This window comes from Hemiscyllium ocellatum, chromosome 30 (genome assembly GCF_020745735.1).
Source record: "Hemiscyllium ocellatum isolate sHemOce1 chromosome 30, sHemOce1.pat.X.cur, whole genome shotgun sequence".
NCBI lineage: Eukaryota > Metazoa > Chordata > Chondrichthyes > Orectolobiformes > Hemiscylliidae > Hemiscyllium > Hemiscyllium ocellatum.
In genome coordinates this window covers 51634754-51647566 of record NC_083430.1, presented here as the reverse complement: position 1 = coordinate 51647566, position 12813 = coordinate 51634754, and the positions used below count along the sequence as shown (strand labels likewise).

At 41.0% G+C, this 12813-nt stretch overlaps 1 protein-coding gene across 1 annotated transcript in view; it reads left to right on the top strand.

The window, feature by feature from the left end:
- The window catches only part of ahdc1 (AT hook, DNA binding motif, containing 1), a 206392-nt gene that overhangs the window by 169873 nt on the left and 23706 nt on the right, over positions 1–12813 (top strand). The window contains exon 5 of the mRNA XM_060847518.1: positions 4054–7916. Within this exon, the coding sequence (XP_060703501.1) occupies positions 4054–7880 (3827 nt within the window). The 3' untranslated portion in view covers positions 7881–7916. The remainder of the gene's footprint in view (positions 1–4053; positions 7917–12813) is intronic.

Sequence of the window (12813 nt, the reverse complement as noted above, 5' to 3'; positions counted from 1 at the left end):
CCAATCAAGTTTGAATTTAGTACATTGACAATATTAAAAACCAATGAAAAAGTCTAATGCTTTGGGGTATAAGACGGGAAAAATTGAACAGTTGGAAGAGAACTGCCACAAGATGGAGACTGCTAGTCAGAACTGTCTGAGAGGTACCTATCTAGAGAAGGAGTTTGCGCAGAGAAAAATATCAACACCGACCTGCAAAGAGAAGATTCGACTGCAGGCTGGTTTTGAAATTTGAATTTTTAGGTAAATCTTAATCAGGGATTTTATCAGACTAGTATATAGAAGGGAAAGTAAAGGTAGGTTAGAAGAAGGAGTCATAAATAGTTGTTTGTTAATTATTCTTATACTTTATTTATACTTTAAGAAATAAAGTTGTTAATTTTTAACTTTAAATAGTTCTTGGCCTATGAATTTTCACAGATTTTTGCATGGGGTAAATCTTTTCTGTGTTGCTGGTTTAAATTAAGCAGGAGGATTTACCTCATGTCGTAACAATTTGGGGGCTCGTCCGGGATCTGAACCCAGGACCTCTTGCTTGATTTTTGAGTTGGTAGCACATCCTTGCAGTCTAGTATCTGCTCTGAGCTAATTTTGAGTAGTCAGAACTACTGCACTTATCTGCAGATGAGGCTTGAGCATTTCCCGAAAATTGATTGAATAGAATAGCAATTTATTGTCCCTTGTATTTAAGATAAGAAGAGTATAGGTCACCACAATTCGGTATTGTTTTAATGAGAAATTATTAAAATAAATTATTGAGATGAAGTTAGGACAAAGTTCATCTTTTGTTCCCTTCATGGCTGCTGGGTTTATGGAGTGGTTATGGGATGCTGTTGCTGAAGCTGCCCCTGGGGCTAACATTGCAAGGATTTCCGGACTGTACCGGCAGCATTGTCACTACCAAAGCCATTGCTTCACTGGCATTACTCCAGAAGGGACAGACTAGACTCAACAAGCCACCATCACTTCAATCATGGCCACCGTACCATCACAGCCATGAGGTTATGATTATTTAGAGATTGATATTATTTGTAAAGTGGAAATGCCTTAATTCCCCACTTCTAATCCCCTTCCTGCATTGTCTAAAATTCAAAACCTGAGAAATTGCACCTGGAACAGAAGATTGCTGAGAAAATGACATCAATTAACGTCATGCCTCTTCTAATGTTTGTTCACAGCACCCCCTCCACAGATTAGCAGCTAGTTTTCAAACATGAAGGAGATAAACAGTCGATTAAAAATGGAGGGAAGCAATGGTTAAAATGTCATTTGATTTTGGATGCCCCACATTGCACTCCCAAGTAACTTGAGGGTCACTATTGTTTTGTGCTATCTAATTTCTGCCAGTGCTGTGACCTTCTTCTGAGTAATGGGAAGATCTTGTATTTTTCACAACAAACAATGTGCCAAGGCAGAGCTTTCATTTCTGGTCTCCTGACAAAGGCAGAGTGAGTTTGTTCTTTATATTTTGCATACTTAGGAACCCAGTAAGCTTTTGAAAGATTTATGTTCCATTCTGCATTTCTGATCTGGCATGGTGTGTCTATTTGAACTTTAACGTGCTGACAAATCAGGACAGAGATTCCTTATCACCCAGTTAGATCATTTATTAAATGCCTCTTGAATGCTCTTCCCTTTTTGAACAGAGTTGAAAGTCACCCAGAAAAGAACAGGTAAATAAAGACAACATCTTGAATGCAGAAGTTTGGCTGAGCTGGAAATGCAGATGTAGGAAACATTGATCCGAACTCCGATATGACCTGTGTGCCAATGGAAGCAAAATTATAATATTTTTAACATCTGGTGAGGGATAATTTCTCCCCAGAAGGCAAAGATGTGTGATAAATTTCAACACATTTCTGTGATCAGAATGCCCACTGTCGATTTTTAATTTTTTGGCAATCTCACTACTCCCCATCAAATTTCTGTTCCTTTGAGGCTCCCTGCTGGGTGCCATCTTGAATCATTTTGACTGTCTCTTCCCTTTCCCAGTTTCTTTGCATTTCTATTGACCTTATTTTGACGCTGACTGATTTCAAAGTCTCTCTGCCCTTCAAACACTGCTCTTGAAATTCTGAACATCTACAGCTTTTATCCGATGGCTAGTTAGAGATTGAAAATACAGAAATTGGGCAAGAGAGAAATTTTCAAAAGTTACAAAACCCAAGAGTGAAGGATTTTTCTTCTGAACTTAGAGAAAAGCACACCAATATTTTGTTTAAATGCCTCTTCCAGTTCCTCTTCCAACTGCTGTTTTGAGAAATGTCCTTTTGAAAGAATAGGAAGCCTAAATTAAATAAGCACCTGTTGGTTTGCAGTGATTGGTGCACAGTGGTGTGGTTGAAAAACAAGTGACCTCATGGAGGTGGGATTATCTTGCTACATATCTTGACATCATGAGTTGGATGATGTTGATGTCCCAATTTCTGGGGTCAGTGGTCAAGATCTCTGAGTGGAAGGTGATAGATGAAGTCAGAACCTGCTTTACACATTTTTGGTTTCTCCTTTCACTCTTAGACCACTGTAAGCTTTTTTTTATGAAATTCATGACTTGAACCATGATCCTCCAGTCCTCCTTATTAGGACAACTCTAGGACGACCAACCTTTTGTGAAGGAAACTTGAAGTGAAGGAAAAAGCGAGAATGGTTACCTAAGGCATTGTGATGTTACTTTGAATAATAGTCTCTCAATCCCCATTTTCCAAATTTTAGGACTTTTAGATCTAATTTAAATCAGTGTAAAGCAGTTGTATAAAACAGTATGATGTCAACTAAATTAGGTGCTTTACAAACTTGCAAAAAAAAATCCATTCATACTAAAATGGATAAGTAAAGCACACATATCTTCCCTATTGGCAGAATCAAAAATAGACCCATGATGTAAAAGAGACAATCATTTGGAGAATGAACATTGCTGTGCCTGGGGTAGATAACCTGTGACATATCATATTCATTTAAAATTGTTCTACTAAATTAAACATTTCAGATGGAAGCTCTAATCACATCAAATTAACACAAGAGGTTTATTTTGATATTAACTAAAATATCATATTTGATCAAACATGCTACACATTTTCCTCACCCTAACAAATAAATTAATTTCAGAAGTCAAGTCTTAAATTCAGTAGAACAACAGTATGCTTTCTTTTTAAATTTAACTATGTGCTCTTATTTTGGCTAATCTGACAAAATATTTTCATTTCTCCGATTTCAAATGTTTATATGACACTATAATCTTCAATATATTATGTGTAAGCCTGTTTACAGATATAAATAGCAAGATCATATGTAGGCAGTTTAAAATAAACCACCATGGTTTTTACTTTTTAAATTTGTTTTAACTATAGGTGCTTCTATAAAGTGTAGGAGTTCACAACCCAACACCTATTCCAATGCTGCTAACATTAACATTCAGAGAGTAAACCATTTCAACTGTACTAAAGGAGAACACACACATCACCAAATCACCAGCCATAATAAAAATGTCAGCTTCTAAGGAACTTTGTAATGGCTCTGAAGAAACCGAAGGTGTTCCTTTGGCCAATGGGTCTCTAGCTGTTAAAGATGGTCAGTATTCAAATGCATACACTTATAATGAAGCAGATACTCTGATTCAAATGGATTCAGTTGGTATTTGTCAGACTAGGAAAACAAAAAGCTGTTATAACGAGGAAAGTCTTAAGTCAGACATAGGATCAGACAAATCCAGCATTGGTAAAGCTGAAACCAATGAAGTTACAAAAGAAAAAATGTCCTCTGATTCACTCCATAGAAGTTTTCCAAATGCTACAATGGGAACTGGGAAAAGAAATATTAACAACATTGTGGCATTGCTGAAAAACAAATGTGGCAATGGCAAAAGTAATTTATACCCTGTAGTAACTTTAAGAGATATCATGAAAGACTTAAATCTCTTGTCTAATGACGTGCAAAATAATGGCATCCAGCTCAGTTGTGGTGCATTTAAAATTGACTCCAGCACCTTTCAAAGTAATGGAAGCAAAATAGCAAAAAATGAAAAGACAGGATTACAGTATAGTTTCTTTTCTTCAGTTGTGCTTGCGAGCAGTATTAGAAGTCCAGAAGAAAGCCTGCCTATAGGATCTAAATCTCAGATGGCAAGCAGAAGGCAAGAAATGGATAGGACGCAAAGGAAAGAAAATACAGACCATCGCGAATGCAGGCGTGTTGAATTTGAAAAATTTGATCCAGCCAACCCAGATTCTAAAATCGAAGCTCTGATCTCATCTGCCGTGTCACCGAACAACAATAGCTTTTTTGAAAATATGTCATCATTGTACACTGTCCCGGAACATAGACACCATGTAAAGTGTGAAAGTTCTAAAGCTGGGATTCTGAAACACAACAGCCAGAATGAAGAGGAAATAAATGCTGGACTGCTTTTAACTGAAACTACATGTAAAAAATACGCTTTGAGGAAAAAACCAATGATTCAGTATAATCGAGAAAATAGTTTGGAACAAATCGAGTTTGAAAAATACTGCAAGAGCCTTTCCATTCCTTCAGCATCTGCAGAAGCGTATCAAGATTATGGAGCAGTCTCTCGTTTGCCTCTTAAAAGGACACTTTTAAATAAGAACCCAAAAACTAAATGCAAAGGCAGTCGGAAGATGTTAGTTAAAATAGCAAAAATCAATACTCAGAAGTACCAGATGTACACAGAAAGAAAAACAAAAATGTGCCAAAAGCTTTTACTGCACAATAACGTGAGTGCAGGAGTCAAAACACATCACGTTACTCTGCCAGAGCAAAGCACAGCTGCGTTACCAACAGTGAAGAAAGGGAGGAGAAGCAAGGTGATGGTGTTACCGACAAGCGACATTCCTGTCGTCATCAAAAGGAAAAGAGGTAGGCCAAGGAAAGTATTACCTGAAGGTAGCAGTGAAGCTACCAATCATGTGAAGAGAAAGCCCAGGCATCACAAACTTTCTCCACCGCAACCTACTTATATTGCTGGATCCAATGACAACACAACAGACTATGCAGATGTTTTGTCCAAACTGGCTTTTCTAACTAAACAGAGTCTGATCCTGGGTCGATGCTCACCACCCAGGTGTTGGTCTCCTAGTGATCCGGGATCATTTCAGAGATCAGCTTCTATGCATCAGGACATGTCTCAGTTTTACCGTACGTTGGCAGGTACTCGAAGGAGAGGTGGAAAAGCAGGGTGTTCACGAGGAAGGCAACTGGGGCAATTTGCAGAATCATCTTCTACTTTCAGTGATTTCTTTGAGGGCATTGGAAAGAGAAAGCGGATATTCTTGGGTGAAACCAAGCTGTATGCCAGAAAATGCAAATGGGGCACAGAAATGAAGGAGAAGCCTGTTCAAAGGAGGAAACCATATAAGCGTGCACTACCATTTCCAGAACATGGAATTTTTCGGAATATGAATGCTGAAAATTCAGAATGGGCAAGACAAAATGAAAACTTCTGGCCTGTGAGCCAAGGTTATCCTTCGAAGCAACCAATCAGAAATGGTTTGTATCCATCTTACCCTGGTATGTCTACACAATCATTTCCCAATACTATTTGGGAGTCCGGTTCTATGTCAAGGAATGGCTATTTGATGGGTTGTTTATCCTCCAACCAAAGCAGTGTCGCTCAACAAAGTCCAGGCTGCATTGCTGGCTATTTCCGGTCCTTACTTGATTCAGATGATTCGTCAGACTTGATGGATTTATCATTTTCGCAGACTGGGCAAGAATCGTGTAATCTGAGTGGAAGCTTTGGTGTCAGCAATTCAGCACAGCCATCAAGACACTTAACTCATTACCAGGAAGGATTTGATAAAACTAATTCTCCTAGTTGCATTGGCAGCCAGCAACATACAAATCAAACAGGACAGACTTATCCACAAATGATTGCAGACAATTCAGATAGTGTTGATTTCGGCTCCTCGTATCATCGTTCTGATTCAGAAACTTTCCAAAGAGTTGCTGCTCAGCCACCTCTTTCGAGACCGACTGGACTCTCTTGCCAACAGACTGCAGATAGCTTTGTTCAGTATAGTAACTACAGACCGAAAGCTCAAAGTTTCAGTAATTCAGATGTGCTGCCACAACCCCGAGAGTATTCTGGTCTTGACTTTCTTGGTAACAGAGATTGCACGTTTGGCTATGATACAAGCAATAATGTTACTTCTTCACAAGCCAATTCAACTGAGACATACAGTCATCATGTAATTGGATCAAATCTACATTTTAATAAGACGTCTTCATTTAACGCTTTTAAACCAGATCACAGTCCTCTGACTTTACAAACGTCTTTAACTCCTGAGAATCAATCTGATGCAGCCTGTTCCATGGACCACGCATCTCAGAAATATTTAAATTCATTGCAGTTATCAGCTGATACCTCCAGGATGGCGTTTTCCAGAGGTCTTCAACTGAGCTGCAAATCCAGTTTTAATCTTTGCGATGGGAATATGGCGTATTTTAATCACCATTACACACCAGTATTGGATTACAACCTGAATGAGTCAAAAGACATCTTGGATATTTCAAACTATACACCCCAGAAAGTAAAGCTAAGGTCCTTTCCAGAGACTTACAGTGAATCCTCATCCCACTTCAACACATCTTTTGAGAATTCTGAAGGAGGTGTGAACATTTGTGGTAATATGGCAAGTGAAGAGAAATCTAGTCTGTCAAGTCTAGAAAAATTGATGATGGACTGGGACGAAACAGTACCTGTTGAAAGATCTGGACCGAAAGTTGGTTCCAAACGTCAGTGGAACCATCATGTCCCATTCCCCACTGATTCAAGAGCTGTGTATGGAAGACGGAAACGAGTTGATATGTCCAACCCTTCTCAGTTGGTTTTTCCAGCTTCACCCTCATTTCCTTCTAGAAAAGGTGCATTACCAAGACAGATGAGGAACACCCGGGGACTTTGTGCTTCAAATAAGAGAGAACAATTTATTCGCAAATCAAAGCTGTTACAGAGAACTCAAGGAACCAATCCTATATTCTCTGAAAGTGTGGACTGTGCTTTAGATTATGGCTACAGTCCAGATAGCAGTATGCCCCCAACACTTTCTAACACCCAAAACTTTCAAGTTCAAAAAAATGATCAGAAAGAATATTGTAGCTTATACTCTTCAGGCTGTTCGACACCAATGCCTGATGAAAATTATTCCCCAATATTTTCCGGTAATGATGTTCAAGAGACTCTGTATTCAGACCTAAAGCAGTCTACATTAGAAACCGAACCATTTCAAAGCCCTCACCAGCAGCTATCTGCCCAAGCACTGCAACATTCAATCAACCCTGATCATGAAGGGCTTCTGTCTGAGAACCAAGATTTTTTTAGTTTGCGCACCCCTGGGTATGTGGACAATCTAGAGTCAAGTGAAGGGAAAAAACATCCAGCTTTTTACGATGCATTGGAAAGCAGCTCAGGAACAAATGTGGCTCCAAGGACAACACCGGCCAACAGAGATTTATCAGTGTCACAGCTCCAGTTTGAATCTGATAATCCACCTCTGGAAACGAGCACCAGATATTTGCAGAATTCTACCAGCTGCAGTTCATTAGTTGAGAACAAGAAAGAAGCTGACATGTCCCTGTTTGTAATGCAGGGAAGACATAATCCACCCAGTTCTGCGCCCCAAATGATCCCTCTAAATATGGTAGCACAAATGGACAAAGAAACACAGAAGATGGCGATAGATTACAGCAGTTCGGTATATGCTAATGCGATGTTATCTACAGCAAATGCTTCGCCTGCATCAAGTGATTCTTCTATTCATGTGGACAATACCTACGCAGACAAACAAGGGAACCGTAGACAGGCACCAATGGGCTTACTACTGGACCAAAATCAAGATGAGGTGTACACAGGAAATGCTTCACAGTGACTTCTGATGACATTGCAAAACATTCAGTGCAATTAGGTAAGAACATTGATCTTCTAGCTTCAGCCAGTGATGATAATGATAATTATTTCTGATTATGCTCATGTATTATTTGTTTATCAGTTCTGCCAGCACATTTTATATATGATGTAATGTATTACTGGTTGGCATTGGGGTTATATTTATTGTATGCCTCAAGAATTATGCTTCTGTATTTCAGTTCTCGTTTTCCAAGCACAGAATGTGAATATATGTATGTATGTTTTAATTATAATCTAATCATTATCTCTTCCCCATCACCTATATATATGGCATTCTTTTAGGAATCTGGATGAAATTATCTCAATCTGATAAAGCGCCAATCATTCACTCAGTGTCAACAAAAGAAAATTGTCGACTTTAATTATTTTGCCTTCCATTGTCAGCCGTGTTCCTCTTGCCTCTGAAAGTTAGTGGGAAAATACTGACTCCAACTTGATATTCCATCAAAAACAGCAACTTGAGCTGTATTCTGGCTAAATACTCAGTGTCAGCTGGAAGAAGACCTCTGATACTTTCAGTCTTGACAACAAATGTTCATGTGAGTGTCGTCTTTTTTACCATGAAATTGAGTTACAAGGAAGATTCCAAATTGAATCCCTGTTTTAATTCTCCCATCCATCTTCGTGGAAGGAGAGACAGGCTGTCTCATTCCCCACCGAAGAAGAAAGTGCAAGAGAAAAGGACTTCAATGAAAATCCTCTTCCTCTGTGTTAAGAGAGGAAGCTGAGCTTTTGTTGACATGTCAATGTTTAACTTAGAATAGAATAAGGTTTATTCTCGTGCGATTTCAAGTAGAGGAGTACAAAGTATCTAGGTACAAATCTTAGATGCTAAAAGAAGAATAAAGAAGAAAATAAGTTGAATTACCATTAATTTCATCTCCAATGATTCCATTGATTTGACAGATAACTGGTTATAAGTTAGGGTCCAAAGTCACACGACGCCAGGTTATAGTCCACCAGGTTTATTTGAAATCACTAGCTGTCGGAGCTCTGCCCCTTTGTCAGGTCTGTCTTCTCAGATAAATCAGTTGAACTGCAGGCTGGTATTGTGTGAATTCTGACCTTGCCCACCCCAGTCCAACACCGGCACCTCCACATCATGTTTATATGTTAAACGTGGAGGGAGGAAAGAAAGAGCAGAATTTTAACGGTGCAATCTGAAAAACTGTCCTTGACGTTAAATTGTCATTTCACAATGTTTGGCATCAGTTGTCGTTGTAAAGTTGAATTGAATCAAGAATTGGCCGAGGGGATGGTAGACACTCACTCCCTCCACACCCTTTAACACTCTCTCCCTCCGTCCCCTTTAACACTCTCTCCCTCCGTCCCATTTATACTCTCTCCCTCCGCCCCCTTTAACACTCACTCCCTCCACACCCTTAACACTCTCTCCCTCCGTCCCCTTTATACTCTCTCCCTCCGCCCCCTTTAACACTCCCTCCCTCCGTCCCCTTTAACACTCACTCCCTCCGCCCCGTTTAACGTTCCCTCCCTCCGTCCCCTTTAACGTTCCCTCCCTCCATCCCCATTTAACACTCACTCACTCCCTCCACCCCCTTTAATACTCACTCCCTCCGTCCTCTTTAACACTCACTCCCTCCGTCCCCTTTATCACTCACTCCCTCCGTCCCCTTTAACACTCACTCCCTCCGTCCCCTTTATCACTCACTCCCTCCGTCCCCTTTAACACTCACTCCCTCCGTCCCCTTTAACACTCACTCCCTCCGTCCCCTTTAACACTCACTCCCTCCGTCCCCTTTATCACTCACTCCCTCCGTCCCCTTTAACGGTCACTCACTCACTCCCTCTGCCCCTTTAACACTCACTCCCTCAGTCCCTTTAACACTCACTCACTCCCTCCGCCCACTTTAACTCTCACTCCTTCCGCCCCCTATAACACTCACTCCCTCTGCCCCCTTTAGCACTCACTCCCTCCGCCCTCTTCAACGCTCCCCCTCTGCTCCCTTAAATGCTCTCTCCCTCCGTCCCCTTTAACACTCACTCACTCCCTCCACTTCCTTACACACTGATGTGGAGGAGCCAGTGTTGGAAGGGGTGTGCACTGTTAGGAGTCACACACCACCAGATTATAGTCTCAACAGGTTATTTGGAAGCACTAGCTTTTGGAGTGCCACTCCTTCAGGTAGCTGTGGAGTAGGATCATAAGACACCAAATTTATAGAGAAAGATCTCTGTGTCATGCAGCTGAAATGATAAATTGAACAACTGGACTGAATACTCTAGTTGAGGTTGAACTCTGTTTTGTAGTGACCACCTCTGTAGCTCACCTACCCGCGATGACATCAGTCTGTTCACACTCTTCACAAGGTTGACCTTGACACGATTCCACACGCATGTTCAAGCCATGGCCAAAGCTGAATACTTCAATGTTACCCAACTTCATCAGTGTCTCAGCTCAAGATGCTGCTGCCTGTAAGCCTGACCATTGCAGTGTGCTCCTGCCCTGCCTATCTCACTCTACTCTCTGTAGGGTGCCCATATCTTGATTTCCTTCCCTTTCACCCTTGTCCTCGTCAACCTGTGCTGGGTCACCAACGTCCAGTGTTTTGTTTCCAGACCATTTCATGGCCTTAGACCTCCACACCTCTGTAATCCTCATCAGTTTCACAACTTCTGCGATCTCTGTACTTGTCTAATCCTTGCCTTTTACAACATAAGACAGAGGAACAGGTGTAGGCCATTCAGTCCATCAGGTCTCTTCTGTCATTCAATGAGATCATTGGCTGATCTGATCATCCTCAACTCCATTTTCCAACTTTACCCCATAACCCTTGATTTCCATCGTGATGAAGAGTGGATTTTGGCCTTGAGTGTACGTATTGACTGAACCTTGACAGCCCTCTGCAGTAGAGAAACTCTGTGTGCGTCCCTGACTTTACTTGCTGCCCAGTTGGTGATGGGCTGTCAGTGAGGGAGGCCAGAAGCTCTGGAATACTGTCCTTGGCCACCTCCACCTGTCAGCCATTCTTCCTTCCAGACACTCCTTTATAACCCTTGCTTTGACTGAGCTTTTGGTCATCTGCCCGGATACCATCCTGTGTAATGCGCTTCACACCAAACCCCGCAAACTCCCTTGCCGTGTTGTTACATTAAACGTGCTATGTAATATTATAGTTGTATTTGATATAATCTCGTCAAATCACGTTCTGACCGATCCAGGCCACCTGTCTGATGAAGAATTATTTGAAGAAAGCAACGCGTAGCGGGGTGGGGGTGGGAGGGTTGTGGAGGTGGGGCTGGGGGAGCTGTGGGATTCATTGGGGGGGGGGGCACGGGGAAGTGAGTGTTGGTGGCACTCCCATTGAAGGTGGCACAGATTAACTCAGAAGATTTACGTGAACAAGTGAAGGAGCTCTGGCAGATGGTTTGGGGAGGTTTCTCTGAGGCTCTTGGTACATTTTCAGGACCCTTCGAATGGAGGATGATTTGTTTGCAAAATAATCGATAGATGATCAGTTGGTAAATTATGTGAACGAATTGGCTGAAATTGATCAAGTATGTCTTGGTCATGGCAATTCTCTTCAACTCTTCATTTTATTGCTGGATAAAGGGAAGAAGTTGATCCCAAGATAATGTTCATTGTGTGTTCTCTGGAATAAAATCTATGAGAGTAATAAGAGGGGAGTGTCTGCTTCTAACTGGGACAAACAATTCTAAAGTCGTGTGCCATTGGGAATTCTCTCCTTTCCCCGGAACAACCCTCATATAACCCCCTGCCCTCCTCTGTATTAGTTTGTTCATTTTAACCATTTAGGCTGAAGAGCATTATGCCAAATATTGAAATCTTTCCTTTTTAAAGCTGTGTGGAAACAAATACTTTAAAAGACACAGATAAGGAATATCATTTGTCAAAACGGACAACGGAAGACCATTAATTGGCAATCAACACTTGTACTTTCTTTTCATCCCACATGGGGAGGGGCTTTATTAAACTTGGGACTTTATTTTCCTCTTTTGTGAGCTGTTTGAACTTGCGGTGTATCAAATCAAATCTTCATTTGCACATGATTTTGCTGTGGATGATGCTGCCCTGTACTAACTCTTACACTGTTCCAGTCACAAAGGCAACCTCCCCACTGGATGGGTGTGTAAAAATAATGTTAGCTTTCAATTGCACCAGCAGTGTAGCTGCTTACATTTGCTTAGTGGTAGCACGTTCATCTCTAGGTCAGCAAACTGGGTTTGAAAATCCCAATTTGGAAATCTGAGCTTGTAATTTAGCCCACTGCTACAGCTGCGTTGTTGAGAGAGTGCTGTGTGGTTAGAGCTGATACATTTCAGGCAAGACGTTAAAGCAAAGTCCATACCAATTCTCTCTATTGTGTTAGAATTTGTGGCACTATTGGTTACAAAGTAGGAGAGCACAGCAGAGTTTAGCATGTCATGTCCTACCAACATTACGAAAATGAGTTATTTGTGTCTGTCGAGTTTTGATAAATGAAAATTGGTGCTGCACTTGTGTATTACATAGGTTTCCTTCCTGAATTATTGTCGATGACATGTTTTGTTCAGCACCTTGTTTTTCAGAGGATTTGCATCTTTCACTGCACTCTTACAGACCTGAATAACAGCATCTTCAAAAAGAGCAGGAGCCATTTGACACGTGGATGGTTTGCCGCGCATAATGTTTTGCGAGACACAGATAATTTGGTAAAGCACCACTTTGAGTGGGGCAAATCAAATTCTGCCGCACGGAAATTTTGGCAGAAAACACATTTGAGTATGAAGACTAGAAGACCGGCAGCAAAACAAACCAAGGGCAAAATGGGCCCTGATTTAGGGTAAAATCTATATTTGAAGATATATGATTGTGGAGGGAATTTATGTGACCCTTCCAAATACTTTTCATTCAAGTTGGTAATTTGACAACA